The sequence below is a fragment of the Elaeis guineensis genome, chromosome 5 (genome assembly GCF_000442705.2).
Source record: "Elaeis guineensis isolate ETL-2024a chromosome 5, EG11, whole genome shotgun sequence".
In the NCBI taxonomy this organism is placed as follows: Eukaryota; Viridiplantae; Streptophyta; class Magnoliopsida; order Arecales; family Arecaceae; genus Elaeis; species Elaeis guineensis.
In genome coordinates, this window is record NC_025997.2 from 5796789 (window position 1) to 5810195 (window position 13407).

The 13407-nt window shown below is 42.0% G+C and overlaps 2 protein-coding genes across 2 annotated transcripts; both read left to right on the plus strand.

The window, feature by feature from the left end:
* The first annotated feature begins 348 nt into the window (after positions 1-348).
* Positions 349-1512, plus strand: LOC105044699 (rhodanese-like domain-containing protein 10). Its single transcript, XM_010922686.3, has 2 exons — positions 349-1043; positions 1149-1512. Exons 1-2 carry the CDS (start codon positions 565-567, stop codon positions 1348-1350), a joined length of 681 nt encoding a protein of 226 aa, XP_010920988.1. The 5' UTR covers positions 349-564; the 3' UTR covers positions 1351-1512.
* Positions 1513-9224: 7712 nt separating this feature from the next.
* Positions 9225-11883, plus strand: LOC105044610 (putative serine/threonine-protein kinase-like protein CCR3). Its single transcript, XM_010922560.4, has one exon. It carries the CDS (start codon positions 9336-9338, stop codon positions 11721-11723), a length of 2388 nt encoding a protein of 795 aa, XP_010920862.2. The 5' UTR covers positions 9225-9335; the 3' UTR covers positions 11724-11883.
* The last annotated feature ends 1524 nt before the right edge of the window (positions 11884-13407 follow it).

Genomic DNA, 13407 nt, shown 5'->3' on the forward strand with positions numbered 1-13407 from the left:
TTTTTTTTTGTTTTTTTGGTGGTAATACAAGGAGCAAAGCTGAATCCTGAAACAAGATTACCAAAATATGATACAGCTAAGAGCACTACGGAAATTAGAGCCGCATTGACGGTTTAGTTTAATGTTGTAACCATGGACTAACTTTGACATTGTTGATATTATCAAGCAGAGTATGCAGAAATGTAATATCAGAATGGTTGTAGGAGTTTTCGATGATCGGTGATCGATGAGCTATATCTTCATGGGTGCAAGTTTGTAGTTGTTGTATCATGTTTGAAATAAATTGAGGTCTCCATCATCTTTCTTCCACATTTTTGTTGTACAAAAAGAAGTCGGCAGGGTCTGCCTAAAAATCGAGCCAGATCCTATTGACAAACGATCGCATACAACCAACCGAGCTAGACATTGAGCGCCTTCTTCGAAAGAACTTTCGAGAGGGATTGGTTGGAGATTGACATCCTTGACGAAAAAAATCTTTCACGCTGTTTCGTCTAAACGGCTATTCGAGACTTTGACTCACCTCGCAGCGACGCTAGCTCTACTCCTGCGGAATATCTAAAGCGTATGCGAACACAACCGGATAAGGAAGAAAGCATGGGAATAGCAGTTGGTGTAAGCCACCTCTCCTCACGAGCTGTGGCTTTGGGGGCTCGAGCCCAACAACAGCAGACCCGGGCTTATCCGAAGGGTACTGGCGGCAGCGGCGGCCAGCAGGAGCTGATCCGCTCGGGCGTCGTGCGCGCGATACCGCCCCGAGACGCGGCTTCGGCGCTGCAAGCCCAAGGGTTCCGCCTGCTGGACGTCCGGCCGGCATGGGAGTGGGAGAAGGCACGCGTCGTGGGCTCCCTTCACGTGCCCGTCTTCGTGGAGGACACCGACGGCGGCCCCATCACCCTCCTCAAGAAGTGGGTCCACTTCGGCTACGTTGGGCTGTGGACCGGTCAGTGCCTCACGACCATCAACGAGCGCTTCCTCCCTCAGGTGGAGGAGGTGGTTCCCGACAAAGAGGATAAGCTACTTGTGGCCTGTGGTGAAGGACTCAGGTACGTAGATGAAGCACTCCATTGGTGGTGATTCTTGTTGAAGTCTTTAAGCTCGGATTTATGTTTGAGATCATTAATTGCAAGGTGGTATATATCATTGTTCAGGTCTATGATTGCGGTGAGGATATTGCACGAGGGAGGGTATAAGAACTTGGGATGGTTGGCTGGAGGGTTCAATAGATCAGGAGATGGTGATTTCGCTGAGATGGAGGGAAGCACCAAGCTACAGTATGCTACTGTAGGTGGGGTGTCCTACTTTTTCCTCCAGTTGCTTCTGTTCTTGCAAGTCTTGGGCAAGGGGAATTGATGTGGGGATGATTGCTTCTGTTGTTGGTAGCCTTGTTTAATTTTCACAGTCGTGTGGGGAACCGACAATGTAATTGTTGTTATTTTCTGCAATGCTGTATCTTGCAACGCATGAGATGCTCTGTAATTGAAAGGTGTTTCAACTTTTATTCTTTTCCGTGAAGAGAGAGAGAGAGTATGTGTGTGTGTGTGTGTTTATACGGAAGAATCTTGAGTTGAAATCCCTAGTGTAAAGAGTGATCTGGATAAAGATAGTTAAATATGTGGCTGAGACTTCGTCTTGCAAAGTGTAAAGCGTGAATGAGACGATCAAGAGTTTTTTAAGTTCAGCCAATAAGAGAGGCTAGAGGAACTTGGATGGATGAGTTGGAAGGATGGGAATACTTAGCAATAATTAATTACTCTTTTAGAATGAAAAAGTGGAGACAAAATCAGTGACCTCTTTGTTAGGTTGACCTAAATAGTAAATCTAAATGATTACATGGAAGTGTGAGGTTCTCCATTCTTGTTCAAGCTGACTGTTCTGGTTGGAATTTTCTGCATTGTTGAAGTCGATTGACCTCTAATTGTTGCTTGGACCAGGTCCAATTGACCTCCCACCCACCCAACCCAAAAACAGTGTGAAGTTAGAACATGAATATCTAATGTAGATTTTGAGCTTCCATATGTTACTGCACCATGTCACTCCTAAATAATTTTGATCTTCTGAACCTAGGGTGCCAGAACGGCTTGGAATTAGGGGAATTAATTTTGGAATACCATCAGTTTTATGTAGGTAATGGGTGCCACAATGATTGTGGTACTTTAATTGAGTCATGCTATCTCAATTGAGCTTCAAATTAGGCTTACGTAGCAATTATAGGTTGCATTACCTACAGGGATCAAATATAGGTTGGCTATCGATTGCTTAGATTAATCATGAGTCAGGCTTGGGTTGGCTACCAGTTAGAATAGGATTTGGGTTAACTTGGACGAAACATATGGCATGCATGGCAATGAAACTTTGGTTGGCTTCATCCATAAGAGGTAGTGATGCTCAGAAGTAGCCAGATTGCGTTCAAGCTCATGCATCTTTCTTTGCTCATTTCAGCCATGCAAGCTTTATGATGATCAAATCGTGGCAAAGACCTGGTCATCCTCCTCATGTGCAGCGAACCACCAAACCGCAGTTGCCACCAGAGGTGGGGTGCCTATTCCTTTCTCCATTTCCTTTATTCTGACGAGTGTCCGGGAAAGGGAAGTGATGCTGCTGGGGTATGAGCATATACTTCCTTCATTAATGGATTTTGTTGTGACCTTGTGTCTTGTATATACCAGGGAACAACCCATGTAGTCGGTTTGTGTTCACTTTGTTTTATATATTTGTATTGATATAAAAGGTGTTCCAAATTAATTTATGGTTTTAAAATATTTTTCAACGCATCAAACGCACCATAGCTGAATGGCTCTAGCTGTGCGAAGTGAGGAGCATGATTGCTATCTATACAACAATATTGTCAACAAAGTGAAAGTAATGTAAATGCGCAGCTAAGATAAGATTTGTTTATGTGTGGAGCTGCACGGCCTGCTCTTCCCAAAGGAGCTAGGCTAGTGATGCCATCACATGGAGATAGAACTGAAAGTTTGGTACTTCAAAAGATCCAGAAGGTGTTGTTTCTTAAGTTGCTAGGAAAATTTCTTACTAGTTGTACCATTATTTTGGGTTCAAATTTCACCTTCAACATAGTCCACGGGGTTAGGGTTTTCTTCCCTTTTTTTTTCCCTACAAGCATAGAAAATCAAGTATTCAAGCTATCTAGTAGACTCGTGCATGATTCTCCATTGTAGAACTAACAGCCAGCAATCATTGTGACAAGCATGGTACTTGTAGTTGATGTCAAGACTTTAGACTTTTCTACTTTGGACTACACAGAATTGGTGTCATAGAAAATGATGTGACCTGCATCTCCAGTGCTCATGGGACATTGCCCATCCCGAAATGGAGATAGACCTAGTAAACGATAAGTATTTGATGAAGCATAGACAAATGTCCAACTTTGTCCTGACACAATATACGATTCATTGCTGCAATGAAGACGCATAGAAAACCTGTTTCATTTGTTATTGTTTTTGCTTTTTTTTTTTTATTTCCTTATAAATTAATAAAATATTACATAAAGATTGATATTGAACAGATTATTTTTATGCAAAACTTTTTATATCCCGCTGTTTTATTTCATGGTTTTTTTTAATTTTTATATTTCTTGCTTCTGTTTTCATATTTTTTGAAGAAATAAAACTTTTATGCAAGAAATTCTATTTTTTTATTAGAAAAAAAAGAAAAGAGAAAAGGAGCTTAGAAGCCGTTAATTCTCATCCTTCTATTATTGTTTCCATCGTCTAGGGCAACTCTAACCGAAATCGAACTCTCAACCTTTTACCTAAGTGGTTTGAGATTAGGAAAAGCTAATTCTCATTCTTCTACCCTAATTTCCATCTTCGAAGGCAACTCTAACCGTAATTGGATCCTTGATCTCTTACCCCATTGTGCCATCCAAAATAAAATTTTATGATACTTTTATTAATATTTTTTTAAAAAAAGAAAAAGGGAAAAAGATCAGCTTTCAATATGAGCTTCGCTAGTGGACGCCTTTCTTATCTACTATGAGCAAGAGTGTTCACACCTCTAGCCGGGTCCTATACCAGCAACAACTGAAGCCAGCCTCACCCGTCCGCGGAGATTTAGCGTGCAGGCTGGACGCCGTGTCCACGAGACCAACGGCGACGACCGTCCTCCACCATCTATTTCAAATTGGTAGCTTCTGGAGCAGGAAGAGTCACGATATCATCGCCACGGAGCCACTGATCACGGTCCCATGCCTCTCTTTCTCCACCCGGTGCTCGTCCCATCGTCACCTGATGGTTACGGGATCTCTAACTCAAGTCTTTTGTTCTACCCCTTCATGGCTTTTTGACCAAATGGTTACAGCCACTTTGACTACGGACCTGGTCAGACAACACGAGCACACAGAGAGAGAGAGAGGGACGAGCCCAACGCGAAAAAAATTAAACCGGTCACCGTGGGTCGGTCCTCCCCTCTTGGCGTTGCTCGAGGCTTCTCAAAAGACCGACGATCATGTCACACTCCAGATCGCTATTCGATGATGTGGATCATGCCATCCCTCCCGCAGGGAAACACCCCTATAAAGTTCTAAACTTGACTAAGTCCATTTTTATTTAAATATATATATATATATATATATACACACACACACGTGCGCGTGCCTGCGTGTGTTTTTGATAAAATAGATTTATTAAACTAATATAGCATAAAAACATCTATAAAAATCAGCAAATAAGATATTATAAAATTCAGAAAAAAATAACTGGCAACAGTGTTCGAAGTATAAATCCCATATGATTAGCTATATATGTCGCTATCCAATTTGTGGCATTGTTTATTTTTTTAGAAATATTTTGAACTTCAAAAGATAGTAGAATTGTCCTTATATTCTGACGATTTTATGGAAGTGGATGAGAATCAAATTCAAAAGATATAAATCTAGACAACCATCTAAGTATAACAACTAGTAAAGAATCTTCTTCAATAATAATGTGGGCCTCCTTTATGCTTTATTGTGGATATTTCTTTTTAATATTTTTTTCCATCTTGCAGATTTTTTTTCTCTTCATCTATTTTACAAGAATTTCAATTTTTCTATTTATTCCTTGTCACACCCCCGATCCGAGATTGTGAATCGAGAGTTATGGCAACCGCCGCATACTCATAAGAAACTCTTCTCATAAGCATGCAAGGCATCTTATCATGCTATCCTAAAAAAACAGCGAAATAATTAGTCAATAATTTAGATCTAAAACATAATGATCTAAATTTCTTCTTTAATATCTCAATAAATTCGATAATAATTAATATAGGCTTTACATCAAATTCAATAAGACTTCCAACATAAAATAAAAGTTTGGAGATTCTGCTTCTAATCATTCTTCCATTCATATCTTGTATCATCTTAATTCCTCAATATCTGTAAAAATAGTAAAATAGGAGGTGATGAGCTAGACAGCCCAGTAAGCAATGATCACTTTCAATAGATTTCATCAGCCATTAAAGTAAATAATCATTTATAAAAAATAAGCATATCGAGTTCATCAATTTGAAATCAATTTCGATTATGCAATATAGTTCATGTCAAATTTATTTTTTTTCAAAATTTGAGTTTTTTTCAGATTTCAATTTCTTTCATTCTTAAATTTTTTTCGTCAATCATGAGCTATGACCATATTTTTTTGTGGCAGAGTCATAACACCGCGTATATTCTTGTGGTGAGTTACAAATTATCTAGCAGTAAAGTCCTCGAAACTTGCTGGTCTCTCTGATGGTTTGTCGCTGGTCTCTCTGGCGACATAAATCCTCAGGATAAATCAATTGCCAACATATATGCCCCATTGGCGGGATCCTTTACATAGTCAGGTTGCCAATTCATATTTTTTTATATCAGAATTCTTCATAAATCATGTTTTATATTCTAATTTTAATAAAAAATATATAATCATGTAGTATCGAAATCAATCAATATAATGCATCATAAAATCAATATGTTCAATCATGCTTCATCATAACATTTCAAATAAGATATTTTTATAATAAAATATCATTCATCCAATTAATGCATCGTTTCACAAATTATATCAGAAAAATATATTATAATTTATCATAAATCTAAAAAAAATGAAACATTACTTACCTCGAGCGCATTCCAATAAATCTACATAATTCTATATATTTTCTTTCAAAATTCTTCGGTTCATAAACCATATCACAATATCCGATTGTCAGGTGTCAATGATACCTATACAAATCAAATTCAGTAATCAGAAAAAATATGAGTATCATATTTCAACGGTTTAGATTGGGTCCGATCATCTAATTTCATCTAATCAAAATCTAATTAGGACATAGACGATCCAAAGTTTGACTATCAGATCAAATCAGATTCGAAGTGATAGGATCGAGATTTCTTTATTGGTTTCATAAAATCAAGTAGAGAGAAAAATCAGAGGAGAGAAAATTCATGAGGTACAATTTAAATTAATCAGATGACACAATCCAACATTACGATTGGTGCAATATCTCAATTGATGAAATCAACATGATCAAATCCAGTCATGATTAAATCAAAATCATGGATGATCAAATCTAAGGATTCATGGTCTGATCAAGGTGCTGGCATACTACCTGACAACCATGGATCAGGATGTTTTCACCAAAATTATTCAAACTCATCAAAATAAATTTTTTTTCTTGATAAATTCTAAAAAAATAAACTTCTAGAGAGATACAATTCTAAAGAGAAAATTCATGAAGATGAATCTGTACTAATCAGACGATACGGTTCAACAAATTCGATTGATCAGATCAAGATAAATTAATCAAATCATGCTGAAATTATCACATGGATAATTCAATAGAATTATGGGTATAAAATCTAAAGATATTTGATCTGATCAAGGTGGGTGTCAATACGCTGTCTGACAATCATGGATCAGGATTCTTCATTAGATCAGAAATATTAAAAGAAATTCTTTCATTGGCTAATCTTTTTTAGAGAGAGAAATCGATCGAGAGAGAAATGGCTTAGAGAGAGAAAATTCATCTTGGACTCCTCAGACAATATGATCCAACAAATCCGATCGATCAGACCAAATCATGCTAAGATTATCATGTGGATAATTCAATAAAATTATGAAAAATAGAATCTTAAAAATACCTAATCTGATCAAAATGGATGCCGGTATATCGTCCGACGATCGCAAATCAAAAATTCATCACTAGGATCATTTAAATTCATCATCATTCTTCTCAAAATTCTAAAAAATCTTAGAAGAGAGAAATAATCTAGAGAGAGAAAGTAGAGAGAGACTAGAGAGAGAAAGAGAAAGTAGAGAGAAGAAAAAAGGGGAGAGAGAGAGAAGAGAGTCTATATTTTTTTTTCTATTTTTTCTTCTTTTTTTTTCTTTTCTTTTTTTTTCTTTTTCTTTTTCTTTTCCTTCCTTCTTCCCGTGGCTTCCTTTGGGTCGAAACAAGGGACCTCACAATCCCTCGATTAGTCAGTCAGCCGGTGGCCGATCAGCACGAGACTGACCGACGACAAAAGGATGATGATGGATGGCTCGGAGGGACCCAAACTGGTGGCCGACGGCGACCACCGACGTCGAAAAATCGAAGAAAAGAGGATAAAAAAAGGTTTCTTCCGCAACAAAATCCGACGACTTCGATCACCGACGATCGTGCACACGGACACAGGAAGAAAGGAGGAGAAGAGAGGAAGGAGATGAGGCTCACCTTCGACGCCGGTGAAGCTTTCCGACGTGAAAATTAGATGGACACAGAGTCGGTCTTCCACGATGATTTTTCGGCGATTACCGTTGATGGACTTCGGGTTCTCTGATGAGAGGGAGAGAGGAGGGTTCTCCTCCTTAAATAGAGTCGGAGTGGGCCTCTTTCCGACTCCAGTTGGGAGACGGTGAGAGGAGGAAGAAGACTCCTTTCGAGAGTCTTCTCCTTTATTTATTTTTTTATTTTTTTCGTTTGGGCTGGGGTTTGTTATTTGGGCCGGGCCATGACATTCCCACTAAAATCCTATGCGACAAACTTGGATGAATTGGCAAATGCTAATTAGTTTGCTTGGATCTTCTATTTAGAATAGGAGGTTCGGCTTGTAAATAAAAAATAAAAAAATAAAAAATAAATATCGAAGGTTGTCAAATTTGATCCAATGAGAAACCTCGAAGGTTTAAGTTAGGTTGAATTTTGATAGAACAATAAAAATTTAGAAGTACAGTCATAAAAAATGAAATGGAGTGAGCAAATAAATATATTTTGAGGTCCCCTGGATCCTATTTACGTAGAACTAAAGGCATAGAGCCATTACTTGAAAAATATTCACGTGCCAAGCATGTCATAACGTTCAAACATGCAGAATGAGTTGTAACAATGCCACAACATACCTCACAAATATGCAAAACTATAACCGTCCTCTTAATAAGTTTTAGCCACCATTAATGCATTCTAATTTAGAGATATATAGTATGTCGTTATTTATTAACCGATCTAGTTGGCAATGGTACCACATCACTAGTCACATTCATCAATTATTTATTTATATAAATATTTTATAGAAGAAGATAAAATAAAATAACAAAAATTCAAAAATCATGATGCTTTTTTCAATCTCGATTTCCTTCTCTTCACCGGTTTTACAATTTAACCACAAAATAAACGAGATATTCTAATCACATTTATTTATTATTTATTTATATACATCAAAAATTCAAAATCCATGATGCTTTTTTCCATCTCGATTTTTTTTTTTTCACCTATTTTACATTTTAACCACCACATGAAAAGTTTTAATCACATTTATTTATTATTTATTTATATAAATATTGCATAAAAATAAAATAAAAGATCAAAAATTCCAATCTTTCTTTTAATATTCATTTATTATTTATTTATATTATTTTTTATATAAAAATAAAATCACATGCTACATTATAGGTCCCAATATTAATAGTGGCAATAAAAACTGATGAAGTTGGGGCTGGTTTGCTGCCTCCTGCCACCGTTTTTCATTAAATTCAAAGAGCAAAGGAAAATTCCACAACCGGGCTCTAACGTTTCTCGAATCCATATCTCTCCGCCGCCGTCGATTTGATTTTCCATCTCTCCGCTGCCGTTGATTTGGTTTCGATGACCAAGTCCTCCCATCTCTTTCCTTTTCTCAGCCCTTTCCTCCCGTCCATTTACGAATTTCCCAAATCACTGCCGCGTACCCCCCCCCCCCAGTCCGCGTTCCATTACTCCCCTAAATTTTAAAACCCCCCTATTTCTCTCTCTCCTTTGCTCTCAGACTGTCGAACGTTCCTGATGAGGCAACCCCCAAGGGAAGAGCGCTGTATCCTCTGGCCTGGCCCCATCAGGACCGTCTGATGAGGCTTCCCGTCGCCGCCGCCGCGGTGACGATTGTCGCAGTGTTGATGGCCCTCTTCTCCGCCGCCGCGGATGGGCTGGGCTCCGCCGCCACCGTCACCATCAGCCACGGCACGGGCACCGTCTGCGGGGTCCTCGCCGGGGCCTCGCCGCGGAGCATCCTGTGCGCCCGTGGAACGCAGCCGGTCTTCTCCATACCGCCGAACGTCTCCTTCGACTCCGTCTCCGGCGGCCGGGACTTCCTCTGCGGGCTCAGGTCCGGCGGCACCGCCTTCTTCTGCTGGAACGCCAGCAACGCCTCCTCCACCGATCTCCCCCCGAAGCGCGTCTACAACGGACCCGCCGTGTTGACGAACCTCACCGTCGGGGAGGACCAGATCGCCGCCATCGACCGGAACGGCCCAGGGATTCGGTGGTGGCGTGGGGACGACAGCTTCCCCCGCTTCCTCGTCCGCGGTTCCTACCACTCGCTCACCTCGGGGCGCGTCTTCTCCTGCGCCATTGACACGAATCACACCGTCCGGTGTTGGGGACGGCGCGGCGAAGAGATCCAAAGCGACTTCAAGAACGCATCGATGGTGAGCATCGTCGCAGGGGACTCCCACGTCTGCGGTCTAAGCACCACGGGCTTCTTAGTCTGCAAGGGAAGCAACGATTATGGGCAATTGAACGCGCCCTCCGGCCCGGCATTCGAGTTCTCCAGCCTCGCTCTGGGAGAGAGCCAGTCGTGCGCCGTTCGCCAAGCCAACGGAACGGTGGTCTGCTGGGGTGGCGGCGGCGAGAGTGGGACCTATGCTCCGATGAACACGACTTCGTTCCAGTTCGTCGTGGCCGGCGGCAATCTTACCTGCGGCCTCACCTCGATTAACTTTTCGGTGGTATGCTGGGGGACGAACCGGAGTAATCCGGCGGTGACCGTTATTCCATTGCCGATTCTTCCAGGGATTTGTACTGCTGATCAGAACTCTTGTACATGTAACATCGTTCCGGATTCGGCGAGACTCTGCTCTGGTTCTGGAGTTATTTGCAGTCCCTGTCTATCGCCAGCGTCTCCACCGCCGCTTCCTTCGCCGTCGGCACCACCTCCGCCATTAACGTCAAGAAAGACAAGCAAGAGGTGGCTGGCTTTCGGTATTGTGGGGTCAGTTGGGGCCTTCGCCGGAGTCTGTACGATAATCTACTGCTTGTGGACAGGGGTGTGCAGGAACAAGAAGGTCCACAATTCTGTCCGGCCTAACATCACTGCCGGCGAGCATGGAGGCGCCAATTCGGGGGTCACTTCGGGTGCCGGAGCTGGAGGATCGATTCTTCCGAGCCCTTTCACCTCCCCTCCGGGGTCCAGGTCCCGAATATTCCGACGGCAGGGGTCGCGGGTCATGCGGCGGCAGAGGAGCGGGCCGTCGTCGTTCAAGGACAGAGCAGAGGAGTTCACCTTCACCCAGCTCGCTGCCGCCACTAAAAATTTCTCCTTGGAGACCAAAATCGGTGCCGGGAGCTTCGGCACCGTGTATAAAGGCAAGCTTCCCGACGGGCGGGAGGTGGCGATCAAAAGAAGCGAGTCCGGTCCCAGGACCAAGAAGTTCCAAGAGAAAGAGAGCGCCTTTCAGTCGGAACTGGCCTTCCTCTCGCGACTCCACCACAAACACCTGGTGGGCCTGGTTGGCTACTGCGAGGAGGAGGAGGAGAGGCTCCTGGTGTACGAGTACATGAAGAACGGAGCTCTCTACGACCACCTCCACTCCAAGGATAACACTTCCACCGTCCTCAACTCCTGGAAGATGAGGATAAAGGTGCTATTGGACGCGGCGAGGGGCATCGAATACCTCCACAACTACGCCGTACCGCCGATCATCCACAGAGACATCAAATCGTCGAACATCCTTCTCGATGGGAACTGGGTGGCGAGGGTGTCGGACTTCGGGCTGTCGCTGATGGAGCCGGAGTCGGACAGCGGGCACCTCTCGATGAGGGCGGCGGGGACGGTGGGGTACATGGACCCGGAGTACTACGGGCTCCACCATTTGACGGTGAAGAGCGACGTCTACGGCCTCGGGGTGGTGATGCTGGAAGTCTTGACGGGGAAAAGAGCGATCTTTAAGGATAAGGAGGAGGGGAATCCGACGAGCGTGGTGGACTACGCGGTGCCGAGCATCGGGGCCGGGGATTTGGGGCGGGTGCTGGACACGCGGGTGGGACCACCGGGGCCGCATGAGGCGGAGGCGGTGGAGCTGGTGGCGTACACGGCGGTGCACTGCGTGAGCCTCGAGGGGCGGGAGCGGCCCTTCATGGCCGACATCGTCGCCAACCTGGAGAGCGCCCTCGCGCTTTGCGATGATAGCCGTGGCAGCATCTCCAGCAACAGCATATCCCTCGCCTCCGTCGATTGATTTTTTTTTTTTTTTCCCCCGTCGAGGAGAGACAGAAAGAAAAGAATTCTTTTCTTAACACTTTCCTCCATTTCTCCAAATATTTCCATTTTGATACCTTATTTTTGATGCTTGTAAATGAAATTCTTATGAAATCGTGCGGTTGGATTGGTGGGTGAAATTTTCTCCTTTGTTTTTTAAAAAGGGTTTTAGCTTAAGCTAACACATAATTAATTATGAAAATTTTGACAATTAAATAAAGCATGAAGCACAGGGCTGTCTAACATGGTCTTGTTTGGTGAGGAACTGATGAGGATAGGCCACGCTTGCCTCATGATTTTTGTTCTTGAAAAAAAAGGAGGATGGGTAGAGAGGAAGAAAAGTTGCCTTTGTAAACCTCTTCTTTGAATATATATGTCAAAGAGAGCCGACATGGACTTCTTTTACTCAAAATATATACTTCACTAGACCATGAGTGTTTCAATCTTGACAGGCAATTCTTACATGTGATGGTTCTGTTGCTCACCTTTCAAATGATGGTAGTTAATGGCGGCTTTGTTTTCCTCCATTTTTTCTCTTTGGAGCAGTCCTAGTTCTTATATATATATATATATTTGTTTGGTAAGGTTATCTAAAGTTTTTCAACTATAATGACCTCATTAGCTAAAGCCATTGAAAAGGCGTCTGGCTGTATTTATTATGTTGAAGATATTCTGTCAATCTGTTATATACATGATTGTGACTAATTAATTATAGGGCTGTTTTCCTCGATTGTTTTGAGGAATGGATCATCTAATCAGTGGGATGTGAGTAAAATATTTTAGTCTGGTTTATCTAACGAAGTGCAAGTTATGTGAGGTTGCAGTGCAAGAGGTTTCCAATAAGTTGTTGTTAAGCTCGATGATGCTTTAGATTTGAAGGATAGGATGATTTAATATTGCACTGGAGATATATTCCCAAGACAAAATTCATGCCTGTGAATTTTTAGATGAATTTTTCTTCTTTTTTGATTTCATGTGCTGTAAGCATCAAACCTCCAAAGTTAGTTTGAATTCCCAAGCTTGGATTAAGATTAAAGAATGTTGCTTAAGAGTAGTTGCGTTGCTTGTACACTAGAAAAAAAAAGGTTCAGCTGACACATCAAATTCATGCGTTGAATAACGAATTGTTGATATCATAGGCGGAGGAAGGTCTCCTCCTAAATAATTCAAACCGGAGAAGTTAATTATGGACAGACAACTTTGGATACCAAATTATATATATCGTCCCAATGCAACTTAACCTTGGAAATGTTGCTTCCTCTACCTACCAAATGATATTAGATCACACCAACTCAGCTGCTTTGCCACAATACCTAAGATTACTCTTGATGGATTCAAATGGAAACACAACCAGTAGTGGGAACAGATGAAGACTTCTTTCACACCACACCATCACTTTTCTGTGAGCCGCGCAAACATTTTCATATGGGTAGGTAAGACTACCTTTTAGTCTATCGTACTATGCTACTTTCCCACAGGAGGTGCTACTATAATTATGCGTCTCATGGAAGCTTTAAGCGTGGGTAGTGTGCTTTCTTTTAAAGTTGTAAACTAAAGAAGAGAAGGTACAGAGATTATCAGAATAGGAATACTCACTGAAACACGTGGTTGTGAAACAGAGTCGCGATGAAAACAATAAATTGCTTAGGATTCGCCGCCAAACT